Genomic DNA, 14,393 nt, shown 5'->3' on the forward strand with positions numbered 1-14,393 from the left:
CTAGAAGAGAGAGAGATTGTGCATGCATGTCAAACAGAGAGAAAGCGACAGTTTTTAAACAGTGACATGATCACATGAGTGTCGGCCTCTGCTGCCTACAACCAGGTCCTACAGCCTACATCTGTGAATCATTGCATGCCTCGTGTGACAGGCCAATGGGTTGGATAAGTATGATGCTGCTACTGTAAATGGTCTGTGACCGGACACGCTAAAGTGCGAATCTTAGCGGGGGCTCAACGGTGCGATAAGCGGGGGTCGGGACTCCCGGGTGCTATTGCACCTTTCCGCAGTGAAAATCATGACGCAGATGCTCTTTCACGAGTGGGCCGGTTATACACCATCACTGCTATGTCTGTCTGTCAACCAGCTTGGGTCCAGGAGGTTGTGAATTCTTACCAGACTGATACTCAAGCCCTGGAACTGATGGCTCAGTTGGCCGTGCATAGTCCTGATAAAAAGGCTATTCACTTGACAACGGCCTGATTCGTCACAATGGAAGGCTTTGGATTGGAAAAAATTCGGCAATTCAAACTAAGCTCATTCATGCTTTGCACTCTAGTTCTGTAGGAGGGCATTCTGGTGTTCGAGCCACCTATCATCGACTCTCCAAGTTGTTTTACTGGCAGGGTATGAAATGCCACATTGATGAATTTATCAAGCAATGTCAGGTGTGCCAACAAGCTAAACACGAACGCACCTTGCCCGCGGGTCTGCTACAGCCACTGCCTGTACCTTCTCGTCCGTGGAAAGATATCACTATGGATTTTATTGATGGGCTTCCTAAGTCAGAAGGATTTGAGGTAATTCTGGTAGTGGTCGATCGCCTGACGAAATATGCTCATTTCTTCCCTCTGAAACATCCATACACAGCACACTCTGTTGCTACTGTTTTCGTTGACAACATCGTCAGATTACATGGAGTGCCAGCGTCCATTGTTTCGGACAGAGATCGAGTGTTCACCAGGCACTTCTGGCGCAGGCTCTTCAAGGAAATTGGTACCAAACTGTGTTATTCAACGGCGTATCATCCGCAAATGGACGGCCAATCCGAGAGGGTCAATCAGTGTTTGGAATAGTATCTTCGTTGTACTGTTCATGACAGTCCCACCAAATGGAAGCGTTGGTTGTCTATGGCAGAATTTTGGTACAACTCATCATATCATACCTCACTTGGTTGCACACCCTTTAAAGCCTTGTATGGAATCGAGCCAAATTTCGGCACCAATGCCTATGGATACAGGCGAACTTCCCACTTCCCTGGCAGATTTGGCGGCGGACCGGGAGGATTTCTTCACCATGCTCAGAGAACACTTAAGGCGAGCTCAAGAGCGGATCAAGGCTCAAGCAGACAAGCGCCGACAGGATCGACATTTTGTTGTGGGTGAAGCAGTGTTGTTGAAGTTGCAACCCTATGCACAGACTTCTCTGGTCAACCGTCCTTGTGCCAAATTGGCCCTGAAATTCTATGGACCCTTCAAGGTGACAGAGAAGATTGGCGCAGCAGCTTATCGCCTAGATCTTCCTCTAGACTGCTTAATTCATCCGGTGTTCCACGTTTCACAGTTGAAGCCCTTCACTGCTGACTATTCCCCAGTATTTGCTGAACTACCAGCACCACCTGACCTATCTACAATTTCTCTTCATCCTGAGGCGATCCTGGAGCGTCGTTTGGTTAAGAAAGGAAATGAAGCGACTCCACAGATCAGGTTCAAGTGGCAAGGACTGGCAGAGGATCACGCTACCTGGGAAGATTACAACGTTTTTCGAGCATGTTTTCCACTTAGTTCTCTTTGGGATGGGGCTTCGTCTTCAGGTGGGGATAGTGTCACGCCCCCACCTTGACTGCGTCTGTGGTGGTGACGGACAGCGTGGAGCTAAGGGTGGGGTCCTTGGTCAGTCAGTTGTTGGCTGGCTATGGGCGGTGTAGTGTGTGCGTGTGCTGAGCTGTATGGGGACGATATAACCCCAGCGTGTGAGTCATGTACAGGTATCGGAAATGAAAGGAAACGTCTGAATCTCTCTCTCCGTTCTTTGAACTCTCTCTTGTTCTCTGAACTCTCTTGTTCTCTCTTCCTCAGCCCCTCTTCTCCTACCAATCCACCATGAATCCTGTGAGATCTATCTCAGGGGCCTCACACTCGGGCAGATCGAGCACACGCAGGCATGCTCGATGGAATGCCCAGGAGGAACTCCTTCGCGTGGAACGCCGTGATCAAGGGCCTCGTCTACCCAGGCCGGTTCTCCGAGGCGCTGGAGACGTGCCGGGCGATGGTCGAAGATGATTCGGCTGCGGCGGATTGTTTCACGTCCCCACCCGGCGGGCATCAAGGCGCTCAGAGCGGTTGAGCAGGGCCGGATGATAAGAGAGCATGTGGAGGCAGGCCGGCGTTGCCCGTGGCTATGCGACGCCCAATCTGTTTGTGCAGTGCACGCTCGTGGACATGTTTGCCAAGTGTGGGTGCTTGGGCGAGGCGAGGAGTGTGTTCGAGAGCATGCAGGAAAGGGATGTGGCAGCGTGGACCGCCATGATCGGAGGAACCGTGCATGCAAGAGATTGGCTCGATGCGATGAGTTTGTTCGACAGGATGTGATCGGTAGGATTCTTGGCTGATTCCGTGATCATTGCCACTATCGCATTTGGCAGGGTGAAAGAGTTACGAGCTGGAACGGCGTTGCATGGATGCGCAGTAAGATGTGGAGTTGCTGATGATCAATGTGTTTCCAATGTCGAAATTGTTGTGCATACGATGAACAGTGCGTACAATTTTCGTACGACATGATCTCGCTCGTCCATCCAACTGATCGACCGGCTGCTGACCATTGTCGTACGTACATCTAGAAAGAACTCAAAAAGAGTTCTCACCACGGCCAACTAGCTTGCGTCATGTGGCATAGCTGATTGGCTGCCCTTCCCGCGTAGCTTAACTTCATCTAAAAAGAACTCAAAAAGAGTTCTCACCGCGGCCAACTAGCTTGCGCCATGTGGCATAGCTGATTGGCCGCCCTTCCCGCGTAGCTTAATGGGTTTAATTGATTGCTTCAAGGTTACTGAAATGTATCATGTGAGTGTCAGTTTGTTTACTGAAATGGTTGCTTCAAGGTTAAAACCAAATTCTAATACCATGACAAGTATACTTTCGAGTCTTTCTGGCCTGAAATTATCCGGGCATGCAAAAGAGGTCCATGGCTTCTCCTAAGACATGGACTTGACAAGAGCAAGTTTCTGGGGAGCGCATTTATTGACTTCTACAGTAGACACGGATTCATAAGAGAGGCATGAACTGTATTTGATGAGCAGATAATGTTGAGCTTGGGGGAGAGTATGTCAGATAAACATCTACTGTCTTCAGCAAGCTCTTAGAAGATTTTCTTCATAGGAAACAATTCCATATCTGTGCATACAGGCGAGTAAAAGGTGAACTGGATAATAGTTTTTTTAAGTTAAAACGAAACTTTATTCATTAGAAATAAATAGTACATCGTTTGTCAGGATCATTACAATTTCATTTGGAGGCTCCTCAAACCAATCCGAAGTTGAAGAAAATCTAGCTAATCTAGCAAGTTGATGTGCTACTTTATTTGGTTCTCTATTACAGTGTTCGAATCTAGTCATGATAAAATCACATCCATAGTGAAAGCAGTCATCAAAAATTGCCGCCGCCGCACCCGTTGATTGTCATCCATCGTGCATGGTCTCAATCACATCCAGATTATCTGAGTTGATGATTAATCGGTTGCACCCCGCCCTTTGCGCTAATGTTAGTCCAAATTTGAGACCTAATGCTTCTGCAATCAGAACATCCGCGCAATGGTCGATCTTTCCATTTCCTCCTACAATAAACCTACCTTTGTCGTCTCGCAGGACTGCCCCCGTCGTACCCTTCAGCATGTCATGATCAAAAGAGGCGTCAACATTGAGTTTCACGAAACCCCTAGGAGGACAAAGTCAACCCCCCTTTTTATGGACGCCTTTAAAGATGATGCATTTACAAAATTGTATGTAAGGGCTATGATCCCCATTGATATCTGAGTTGCATTCTGAGTTACTTCCATGTGCACTAATTTCCGTCTCTCCCACCATAGATACCAAGCTGAAATATCCATCATTTCTCGTACTTTTGGTACCCCATAATATGCAAATCTTGCTCTGGAAGAAGTAAAAGGTATTCAATATCGCCTCTCTAGCACGATCAACCTCACAAGCTCTATCAATAATGTCATCCATCCCTAGTCTCTTTCAGACCTCCTTTGCTTTAGTACATAGAAAAAGCATGTGTTTCGTGTCTTGTACACCCTGAGAGCAAGTAGGGCACAAGGGCCAAACCTTCATGTGTCTGTTAGCTAGTGTTGCCCGACATGGGAGAGTGCCATGTAACGTACGCCATATAAAAAATTTGACTTTTCCCGGACATGATAACTTCCATATTTGACACCATATAGGGTTAGGTGTGGTTCGCCCCATCCCATTAGAGTGTTTTAGTTGACTCCCATACTGATAGTTCCACTCCACGGATTAAGCAGACCGTACCGAGAACGTACCATTTTTTGTATAACTCCGGGCAATGAAATATGTCATATTATGTTGCGAAATTGGGATTGAAAGAATCCGTTGTGCATCAATGGGCCACATAGCTTGTCTATTCAGGTCCTCATCCCAATTATTCGAGATGGGGTCAATCAAATCCACCACTTTTGATAACAATTGTCCCCCCTTAGGAGTCACAATCTTCCTAGTGGCACAATTTGGGATCCAGGCATCTTCCCAGATATTGATATTATGTTCATTCCCCACTCGCCAAATATAGCCACGTTTCAGAGTAGTTATGCCTGCCATGATGCTTTGCCAGGTGAAGGAAGCACCATGCTTTGGCTTGGAATTCAGCAAGTCGCCATCAGGATAGTACTTGGCCCTTAGAATGGTGGCACAGAAGGAACAGGATTATCAAGGAGACGCCATGCCTGTTTGGCAAGCAGAGCCAGGTTGAAACAATGGATATCACGGAAACCCATTCGTCCTTGGACTTTTGGTACACACATTTTTCACCAGGCCATCCAGTGCATCCTCCTCTGGTTCTCCTCGTCTCCCCACCAAAAATGCGCAATCGCGTCGATGATTCCTTTACAAAAATTTTTAGGAATTTTAAAGACTGACATTGCATAGGTAGGTATGGCTTGGATCACAGCCTTGAGCAGGATCTCCTTCCCTCCGGCAGATAGTAATTTTTCCTTCCAACCACTAATTTTCTTAACAATACGTTCAATCAAAAATTTAAAGCAATATGTTTTATCAACACCCACGTTTGCTGGCAAGCCCAAGTATTTGTCATTCAGGGCCTCGGTCATTATATTTAGCATTGTACACATTTGTTCTCTGATCTCAACCTTTGTATTAGGGCTAAAGAAAATACTGGACTTTTCCACGCTTACCAGTTGTACCGACGCCGCACAATATAAATCTAGTACTGATTTCAGGGCCGACGCATTCTGTTGGTTGGCTTTCATCAAAATCAATGAATCATCCGCAAAGAGAAGATTTGTAACTGGCGGGGCGTCTCTACAAACTTTAACTCCTGATATTTTCCCGTTCTCCTCAGCATGCAAGAGCAAAGCATTCAACCCTTCCGTGCATAGTAGAAAGAGGTATGGTGATAGCGGGTCCCCCTGCCTCAGCCCTCTAGTAAGCTGAAAACTCTCACTTTCCTCTGCGTTAATCCTTACTTTGTATTCTACAGTTGTGAGGCATTGCATAACCAAATTAACCCACTCTCGACGAAAACCCAACTTCAACATAATCTCCTTTGAAAAAACCCACTCGACTCTATCGTAAGCTTTGTGCATGTCAAGTTTTATAGCACACAAACCCTCTCTACCCTCTCTTTTATTCTTGATTGTGTGAAAACATTCGTAGGCCACTAAAATATTGTTCGTTATCAATCTACCCGGTACGAATGCACTTTGTGTTGGGCTAATGATTTCTGTAGAAAAGTCTTCAGTCGAGAAGCCACCAATTTTGCAATTATTTTGTATACCACATTACATAAGCTGATCGGCCTAAATTGAGTTACCTTTTCTGGTGTATTAATCTTAGGAATCATCACAATTGCCGTATCATTCCATCCATTCGGGATAGTACATGTATTGATTGCTTTCAAAACCTCCTCGATTAGGTCTTCCCCCATCATGGGCCAGAACCTTTTGTAGAAAATGGCATGGAGTCCATCTGGCCCTGGAGCTTTCAGGTCCCCAATATCAAATAAAGCCTTGCGAGCATCTTCCGCGGTATAAGGAGCAAGTAGAGCATTATTCATTTCGTTTGACACTCTCCTACGGACTAGTGATAAGACTTCTTGATTCGGATGGTGAACTTCCGATGTAAAGAGCTTTGTGAAATATTCAGTGATGTGATTCGTCAACTCCTTTCATGTTATCCAATTTCCAGACTCGTTTAATAGTTTCTTTATATTTTTTTTTCCTGGCCGTGGCTGCGTTATGAAAGAAAGAGGTATTACGATGCACGTGCATCAACCAGTTTGCCCGTCCTCTCTGTAACCAAAAAATTTCCTCTTGATCCAAGATATTTTCAATTAGCACAATAATTTTCTTCTGAAGACATCGAGACTCCATATTCAATGGGCCACGCCTTATTCTCTCCAATTCTTCTTTTTTATTTCCTAATTCTGACCTTTGGTCCCTTCAGAGTTTCCCGGTCCCAGTTATGCAGATCGGCATGCACTGCTCTTGTACAATCAACAAGTGAGGGTCCAATACCTGCAAGTTTTGCTTTCTCCCACGGTGCCTTAACAATTTCAGTGACCGTTTCTTCCTTCAACCACCTCGCCTCAAACTGTTTAACACGCCCCTCTGGTTGTTTAAAGATTTTTCATCTAAGTAATCTGTATCCAGTACAATTGGGCGATGATCAGAATGAACATGTTCTTCATTGATCACTGCCGCTCGTGGGAATTTTTTTGCCCACGCTATATTACAGACCGCTCGATCAAGACGTTCACGTATTTCGCCTCTCCTCCAAGTGAACAGGTCACCCTTATAGCCTAGGTCCTCTAGCCCGCAATCCATTAGACATTCACGGAATTCTCTCATCATACCAAGTGGTCTAGCCATACCACCCTCTTTTTCCGATGGGTATAAAATTTCATTAAAATCCCCCAAAACCACCAAGGGGTGGTTACCCTTACTATGGCGCCTCTTGAGAGGAAGTTTGTGCGGTGCCAAATTGATAAGCGACCCGCTCACCCCTTTTTTCTCTAATTGCTGACGAACATGTGAACTTGCAATAGAATTTCTAACTGATAACAGAACAAACAACCTTTGAACAAACAATAATATTTCGGAGATCTTGATCCCCTTAGGTAGTGGATTATTCCCAACCAGGTTAAACACATTCAACAATTAAATATGATTGCCCAATAAGTTTTATAGTAACACTAAGAGGAAGTCGCCCGCACTTGCTGCGTTTTTTTCTCCACGGTAAAAATCTGACTCGCCCGCACAGTGCAGGCTACCGACGTGGACACGGAGGCACACCCCTGATGCGTCGCCTGAGCGGAAGCTTTGCGGTGCCAGGTAGGTGGCGTCCCTTCCACTGTCCTTTTTATGCTAATGACCGTGATTAGTGAAGAAAGTGACATTTGTAATAGAACAAAACAGGAGAGATGGAGCACATGTAGCTAGATAATCATGTTATAGACATGAAAGCTGATCAGTGGCAATCTTTGAGGCGAAAGTAGTAGTTACAGGACCAACAGAAATGCATTGGTGGAAGTGTACATTATTAAAATAAATCAGAGATATTATCACTAGACTTATATGAACAGCTCATGGACGGTACGTCGACGATGGACAGTGAGACAAAAATTTCTAAACTCAAGCATACACAAAATGAAATCATCTGTTGATGATGATGAATGAGATTTTACTACAGAGACCCCACAAGAAGCCAAGATTCTTGCACTAAAATTTTGAATCGCAAAAGAGAGTCATAGCAAGCCTATGATCTGAACTACAACCGAGTGCCTTGCTCCTTATTCTAAATTAGAAACTTTAGCAGTCAGAAGCGCTTGCATCTGCAAATTACCAAACAAAGACAATGTTCTAATTTATAATGTCAACAGCTGCAACAATACCAGTACCACCTTTTGGCAACCTGGCATATAATTTTGCTGCATAGGACTTGAGTATTCTATGAAATACCTAAAATGTATTTGATCAGTAATTAATCTATTTAAATTTATCTTATGGGATAACTTATCGAATCGGAAAACATAACTTAGTTACTGAATTAATAAACATGTGTTCAGTTGAACCATATGGTTGATTATTCAAGATTATTTCATGGTACATTCAGTTCTGTAGGTATGATACCTGTCCTATACTCTTTTGAACTGAACGATGCATAGAATCAATAGTAGACACTGCAAGCACACTTATATGGCTCTCCATTGCATGCAACATTTTCAGCAATTGAATTGCCAAATCACCTAATCTTCTTCAGCTATCTGTTGAAAAATAACCAAATTCATCAAGTAATTATACTGACAAACTCCACACAATAAAGAATTGCTTACAGCAGGACAAAAAAACGAAGCCATTATACTCAGGATCAATGAACATAAAGTTATCTAACTGAAACTAAGACCAGCTAGATAGACACATTTCACAATATATGCATCGCTTTGATACCTTCTACTATGCAAATTCTACATCTGATTACGGAAAACAAAACCAATTGCTTTCCCAAATTAGTTGAAAACCACTCAATAATACCAAAGGTTACCTCTATAAAAAGTCCCACCCAAATTATGAGAAGCACAGTATATAAGAACTATCATGAACATGAAAAAACATGACTCAAACAAAAATGCAGTACAGTTTGAATACAAGCGAATAAGTCAAACTGATAATTATTTAATAAATATGATTCCACATCAACAGTTAGTTCTTGGCACCAGCTCTCCGCAGCGCTGAACGACCTCTCCCCATCGCCAAGTCCTGCACCAATCCAGCAGAAATGAAACACATAATTCAGTGCAATGAAAAGTAACCGGCACTGTAAAAATTCTGAGAGATTGGTTTCGAAACGACAGCAATGTTACAAGCATCTAAGCTCTCGAAGTGCCACATGTACATTGAAATTACAGAGACTATAATTCTGTTCTACTCGGTGTTGAACCACCTCTCCCCAACGGAAACTAAACACACAATTATGTAGTGTAAAATTATAGCTTGGTGTGCTCAAAGTGGCATTGTTACAAGCATATGGATGCTCAAAGTGCCACACATACATTGAAATAAAAAGGCCACCTTTCATGCATTTTAATTTTTTATTGATGTGAGATGGAACCAGTGGCATGAGAGAGAGAGAGAGAGAGAGAGAGAGAGCAGAGCAGAGGAGAGGAGAGGAATACCTATGCCGGAGTCACTAGTGAGGAGGATCGATCCAGTCGTCGACAGCATGGTGTGCCACTCATGATCACCACCAGGGGCGGCGTGCCGGCCCTGTCGGGCGCAATCAAGGAGATCCCCCGGGAGTAACAAATGGTGTCTGTTAGGATGAACCTGGACAACCAGCCGTCAAGGGCTTCGATGCATGCCTTCTGAGCGCTGACGTAGCTCACGAAGGAGAACCTCTGGTGAAGGAATTCATCTCAGACTTGAGAGTGGTGTGCCGCTGGGCATCATTGCAGAATTTCCCATAAGCATGAGGTGAAGGAATTCACCTCAAACATTATCTGTCTCTCTTCTTCATGAGATTCCACCAATACTTTCCTAGCTCTCGCAAAGCTGTCAAGGAGAAGGGAAAAGGCATCAGTATTTTGATTCAGTGAAACTACATCAATCATCAATTCTACACACGAAAAAGGAGAAGGGAAGGTTGTGCCGTTTATAAGTAAAATTAAATTAACAGATTGGAAGCATAGAAGATGCTGAAATATCATAGATGAAAATCTGTATGTAGGTTCCCAGGTCGAATACAATGGTGACCTGTAACAAGCGAGAAAAAATTGGACAAAGATCAGGTGACTGAAAAACTGTTGTGCTGCTGTTTGTTAACTGATTGAAAAACTGCTGCTTATCTCTGTAGCTTATCTAAAAAAGCTTCTGAAGTGTTGCTATTTGTTCACTAACTGAAAAACTGTTTGTTAACCGACTGAAAAAATGCCAATGACTCGCATTCAGTAAGTAATAGGCTGAAAAATGCTACCATATTTGTATTGTTAGCTGACTGTTCATACTGTTAACTGATTGAAAAAAATGCTATTTGTATTTTCTGATGACAGAAAACGGGCTGAAAAACAAGTTTTAAGTATTAGGAATTTCCGAAATGTACATTAGAGAAAAACTTTGGTCAGCAATTCCACTATGTAAACTTGCAGCTACATATTTTACTAACCAATCGTTTCTCTCTCTCTTCTCTTAATTTCTAATCTGGAACACGACATATGTATATTGACTTATCCCCTGCTTCAGTTTACACAGAAAACTGAAACCAACCTGTGCATGTATGTTCAACGCCCAACCCTAAATTCTGAGAAGAATAAGAATGAGAGGAACAAGGCAACCCATATCAAGTTCTATGAGGTAGAGAGGCCTAGCAGGATCCTCTAATCGAGTGTTCGTACTGCCTTTTCAACACGAAGATCACAACAACAAGGGAGCCGACAAAACAATATTAAATATTACAATATTAATCAATATAGCATGAAGAAACCAACAAATTTAGAAAGAGCAAGCAAATTACCTCCTTCCATTCAGCAACACTGCCATGTTACACATCATATAACTCAGCAGATTTAGACACAAAATATGTCCTCATAAAGTTATCACATTGCCTTGATCTTTCTGCTAATGGTGGAATCCCCACAGAGGGAGAATTGATTTTAACCCCCCCAGTTCCCTCGCCTTTGATGATAGAACCCTTTCTTGGTTTGCCTCCCTCTGAAGCCCCTCAGTACCATCTCCTTCTTGCTGATTGCCCCCCTTGGCGTTGTTATCTGTTCAATTAGCTAATAATGAACGAAATCTGGACTAATACGTCCTCGTGCAGTTTCCTCAACACGCGAGACAGAGGAGGGTTGGCCCGTTCGTTTCACTTCTCGCCTCTCTCCCTCTCTCGTCTTGTTCGATCTAGCAAGGCGACCAGCCGCCATAGCCGCTGTGCCCCGCCGTCCGTCGCCCCTGCTCCGCCGCGTCGCCCCCGCCGCCTCTCCCAATCCGCCGTCCATCTCCCCTGCTGCTCCGCCGCGTCCCGCCACCCCCACCCCCACCCCCAATCCGCCGCCCTCCATTGCTGCCCCAAGGTAAGGCAAGCTTTCCCCCTTCCGTTTTCCGTGGACTTTGTGTGGTCCTGTGGTACGATTGTCTAAATTGTAGAAACCCTAGGTGCTGAGGGAGATTGATATACTGACAAATTTGTTAAACATGCCAAAGGGGGCAATCAGCAAGAAGTAGACAGAACTGAGGGGGTTCAGAGGCAAGCAAGCAAAGAAAGGGGTATATGATCAAAGGCGAGCGAACAGGGGGGGTTAAAATCAATTCTCCCGAATCCCATAGAGCGACCAATTCTAATAGGGAACAAAATAGCAACATCAACCCTCTCTCTTTGTATATGCATTAGCAGCAAAATTTTCTCTTCTACCCTCTGACTTTTCAGTCGCATACACATTAGCAGCAGGAACATCACCTAAATCTTTGCTGACTTATCTCCTCTAATCTTTTGAATTAATCCCCATCGCAACAGCTAGTCCAGCACTTCCTTTCTCACCTCTCTTTTCACAAACAGTGTAAAAAAAAAGGGAATCTCGGAGGAATGGTCAGAGAAAAACCTCAACCGGTTGCAAGAAAATTTTCAGGAACTGCCGGCTCGTAGCACTCGTCCACCTGTAGAGGAAAAGAGGAGCAATCAATCAGTATAGGCATACCGTCGAACAGATGGTATGCACCTCCCTCGTGCTCCTGCCAGATCTCGCCACTGCCGAAGAGGACATAACACCACTGACCTGCGGAGGAGGTGGTTGCAGCATAGTGAGGAAGCCAACATCCAGAAGGTCGACTGGATCGCTACCCCGGCCATCACCAGGTGCATCAGGAGTCGCCGGCTCCGCCTCCGGGAAGATGCTCCCGGATCTGGAGCTGTTGGCCCTTGATGGCGCAGACGAAGAGGCCGTGTCGATGGCGACTTGCCTCCGCGTGACGGTGGTTCTTGTCGAGCTGCTTCTGGCGCCATCGGCAGCGCCCTCCTCCACGTCCTCGTCCTCCCTGCCGGCCACCTCCATGGAGCCGGATTGAGAAGAGAAAGGGTTAGGAGTGGCATAGAGGCGGCAGGGGTGAGGGAAGGATGCGATGTGCCTGGGTCGAGAGGAGGCGTGGGCGATTGGATGTGGAGTCTGCTTGGCCGGTGCCGGAGGACGAAGCAAATATTTTCATAATGCCTCCATATGGACAGCCTCTGCTAATTCTCCTAAGTCGGCCTTTTGGGCTTCTATTCTTAAAATTCTACCAAAACTCAAAGCCCATTCTTTTTATCAATTATCTCAAGGCAATATCTCAATTTAGAGCACTCCTTGGTGCTCTCTTTGGAGATCAGTTCATGATTGTCTTATTCATCAACGACATGGTTTTCAATATCCATTTTAGTTAAAGATCTTTGGTTTCCGGACCAAAAAACTTGGAATCAGGACTTGGTTTGCTCTCTTTTTCAAGAACCTTTGGCCTCTCTTATTGTGCAAACAGATATTATTGATGATGATAGTCCGGATACGCTTTGTTGGGATCTCACTCATAATGATATTTGTTCTTCAAAATCTGCCTATAAACTTTGTTTGCAGGAAATTCAGGCCATTCCCCGAAATGCACCTTCTATTGTTCCTTTGGATCTCTCAAATCTTCTTAAACTCATTTGGAAACAAAAGGATATGCTCCCAAAAGTTAAAACTTTTGCGTGGAGACTGCTTAGGAGGGCTCTTCCTACGGGGTTGAGGGCTGGTAGATTTTCCATTCATATTTCAAAAAATTGTTGCCGATGTGGTCAACAAGAGGATGAGGTCCATCTGTTTTTCATGTGCTCTTTTTCTCGTGCAGCTTGGTTTTCCTCTCCTTGGTTTGTTCGTTCGGATGCTTTAGTCCAGGGGCATTCCACCTTGCATTCTGTTATTGATGTTCTTTGCATGAGGCATCCATATGGTTCTCTTTCTAACATTTTTCCGCTTCTTTGGTGTCTCTGGAAAGCAAGGAATGATTTTCTATTTGATAGGGCAAAATCTCTTCCTCATCAAGTTCACATTGCTGCTCTTGCGTTAACCTCTAATGTGTATGACAATGCCCTTCTCTTGAATCAGGCTCCAACTCCAACTCAGTTGTCTTCTAATCAAATTCCTTTGCCTGGCAAAACCCTTAGGTCTGATTTGTTGGCTGATGGGGCTAAAATCTATTCGGATGCAGCTTTTAGGACCAAGAAAATTCCAGGTTTGTTGCAAGGACAGGTTGGCACAGGTGTGGGAATCTTTATTTCCTTACCCTCTAACCGAGGAGAGATCAATGTGCAAGTGCAAGCTTCAGCTCCTCCAACTTCTACTCCTCTGCAAGCGGAGGCTCTTGCACTAAATTTTGCTGCTTATCTTGCATCTCAACTCAACATTGCTCAGCCTACTTTTCTGACGAACTGCTTGGTTTTAGCGGGGGCTGCTGCTCTAGGTAATGTCTCCACTTCTGAAACTCCATGGAGTATCAGGAAATCTTTGGCTAGTTTTTTTAAGACTACTTATCAGCTTCAGCCAAAGGTGTTTCACATTTCTAGGGAGATCAATGGTATTGCTCATAATCTTGCTCAACAAGTTTTCCATGCTATTGGCAACACTCGGCTTTCTGGTTTTGCTGCAAGACACAATCATGGTCTTTGCCCAATACTGCCTCTTCTTGAAAGTTTTCAGATTCAGGGCTTTAGAATTCATACAGTTCACTGTTATTAATTTTCTCCCTGTAGGTTTTGGTGTGGCAAGTTTTTATCTCAGTTATAGATGGTAGTCTGGGCTTGTTCTTTGTTTCTTCTTGAGCTCTGCCTTCTCTCTGTACTTTGTGCTGTGCTTGGTTTTTATTCATTTGCAGATCTCTGGTGTTTGATGCTATATCGCGAAGCTGGAGTACATCAGTTTCTTATTTTGCAGGGTTTTCATCTTGGTTGCAGATGTATTTTGCTGTTTCTACAGGACCTTGACATGCTTGCTTCAAGAAAGATGGCAGTGAAGCAAAAGACAACAGCAATTCATAGTTTCATATTCAGAGTGTTCATGTGCTAGTTCTGACCATGTTGATCATGGTGTAGTGGCATTCCCACTTTGCCTCATTTAGGGTCTTTCTTCAGCTCTCTTTTCTAAATA

At 44.3% G+C, this 14,393-nt stretch overlaps 1 protein-coding gene and 1 long non-coding RNA gene across 4 annotated transcripts; one reads left to right on the top strand and one right to left on the bottom strand.

Moving 5' to 3' along the window:
* Positions 1 to 1,224: 1,224 nt before the first annotated feature.
* LOC141040784 (uncharacterized) lies at positions 1,225 to 1,842 on the top strand. The gene has a single exon (XM_073506903.1). It carries the CDS (start codon positions 1,225 to 1,227, stop codon positions 1,840 to 1,842), a length of 618 nt encoding a protein of 205 aa, XP_073363004.1.
* A 6,936-nt stretch (positions 1,843 to 8,778) lies between these two features.
* Positions 8,779 to 12,461, bottom strand: LOC109749173 (uncharacterized). 3 transcript variants are annotated; one of them, XR_012201919.1, is made up of 5 exons: positions 12,018 to 12,437; positions 11,844 to 11,898; positions 9,738 to 9,801; positions 9,426 to 9,647; positions 8,779 to 9,009 (listed from the first exon to the last, which is right to left on the bottom strand). It is a non-coding gene; the product is annotated as an uncharacterized lncRNA (long non-coding RNA). The 3 variants fall into 3 exon arrangements; XR_012201918.1 differs by having other exon boundaries at positions 10,760 to 11,898; positions 12,018 to 12,436; XR_012201917.1 differs by having other exon boundaries at positions 9,426 to 9,801; positions 12,018 to 12,461.
* Between the last annotated feature and the right edge of the window lie 1,932 nt (positions 12,462 to 14,393).

Source organism: Aegilops tauschii, chromosome 2 (assembly GCF_002575655.3).
Source record: "Aegilops tauschii subsp. strangulata cultivar AL8/78 chromosome 2, Aet v6.0, whole genome shotgun sequence".
Lineage (NCBI taxonomy): Eukaryota > Viridiplantae > Streptophyta > Magnoliopsida > Poales > Poaceae > Aegilops > Aegilops tauschii.

Coding starts and splice junctions, on each gene's coding strand:
- LOC141040784 (XM_073506903.1), top strand. CDS start 1,225: ATGCCTATGGATACAGGCGAACTTCCCACTTCCCTGGCAGATTTGGCG.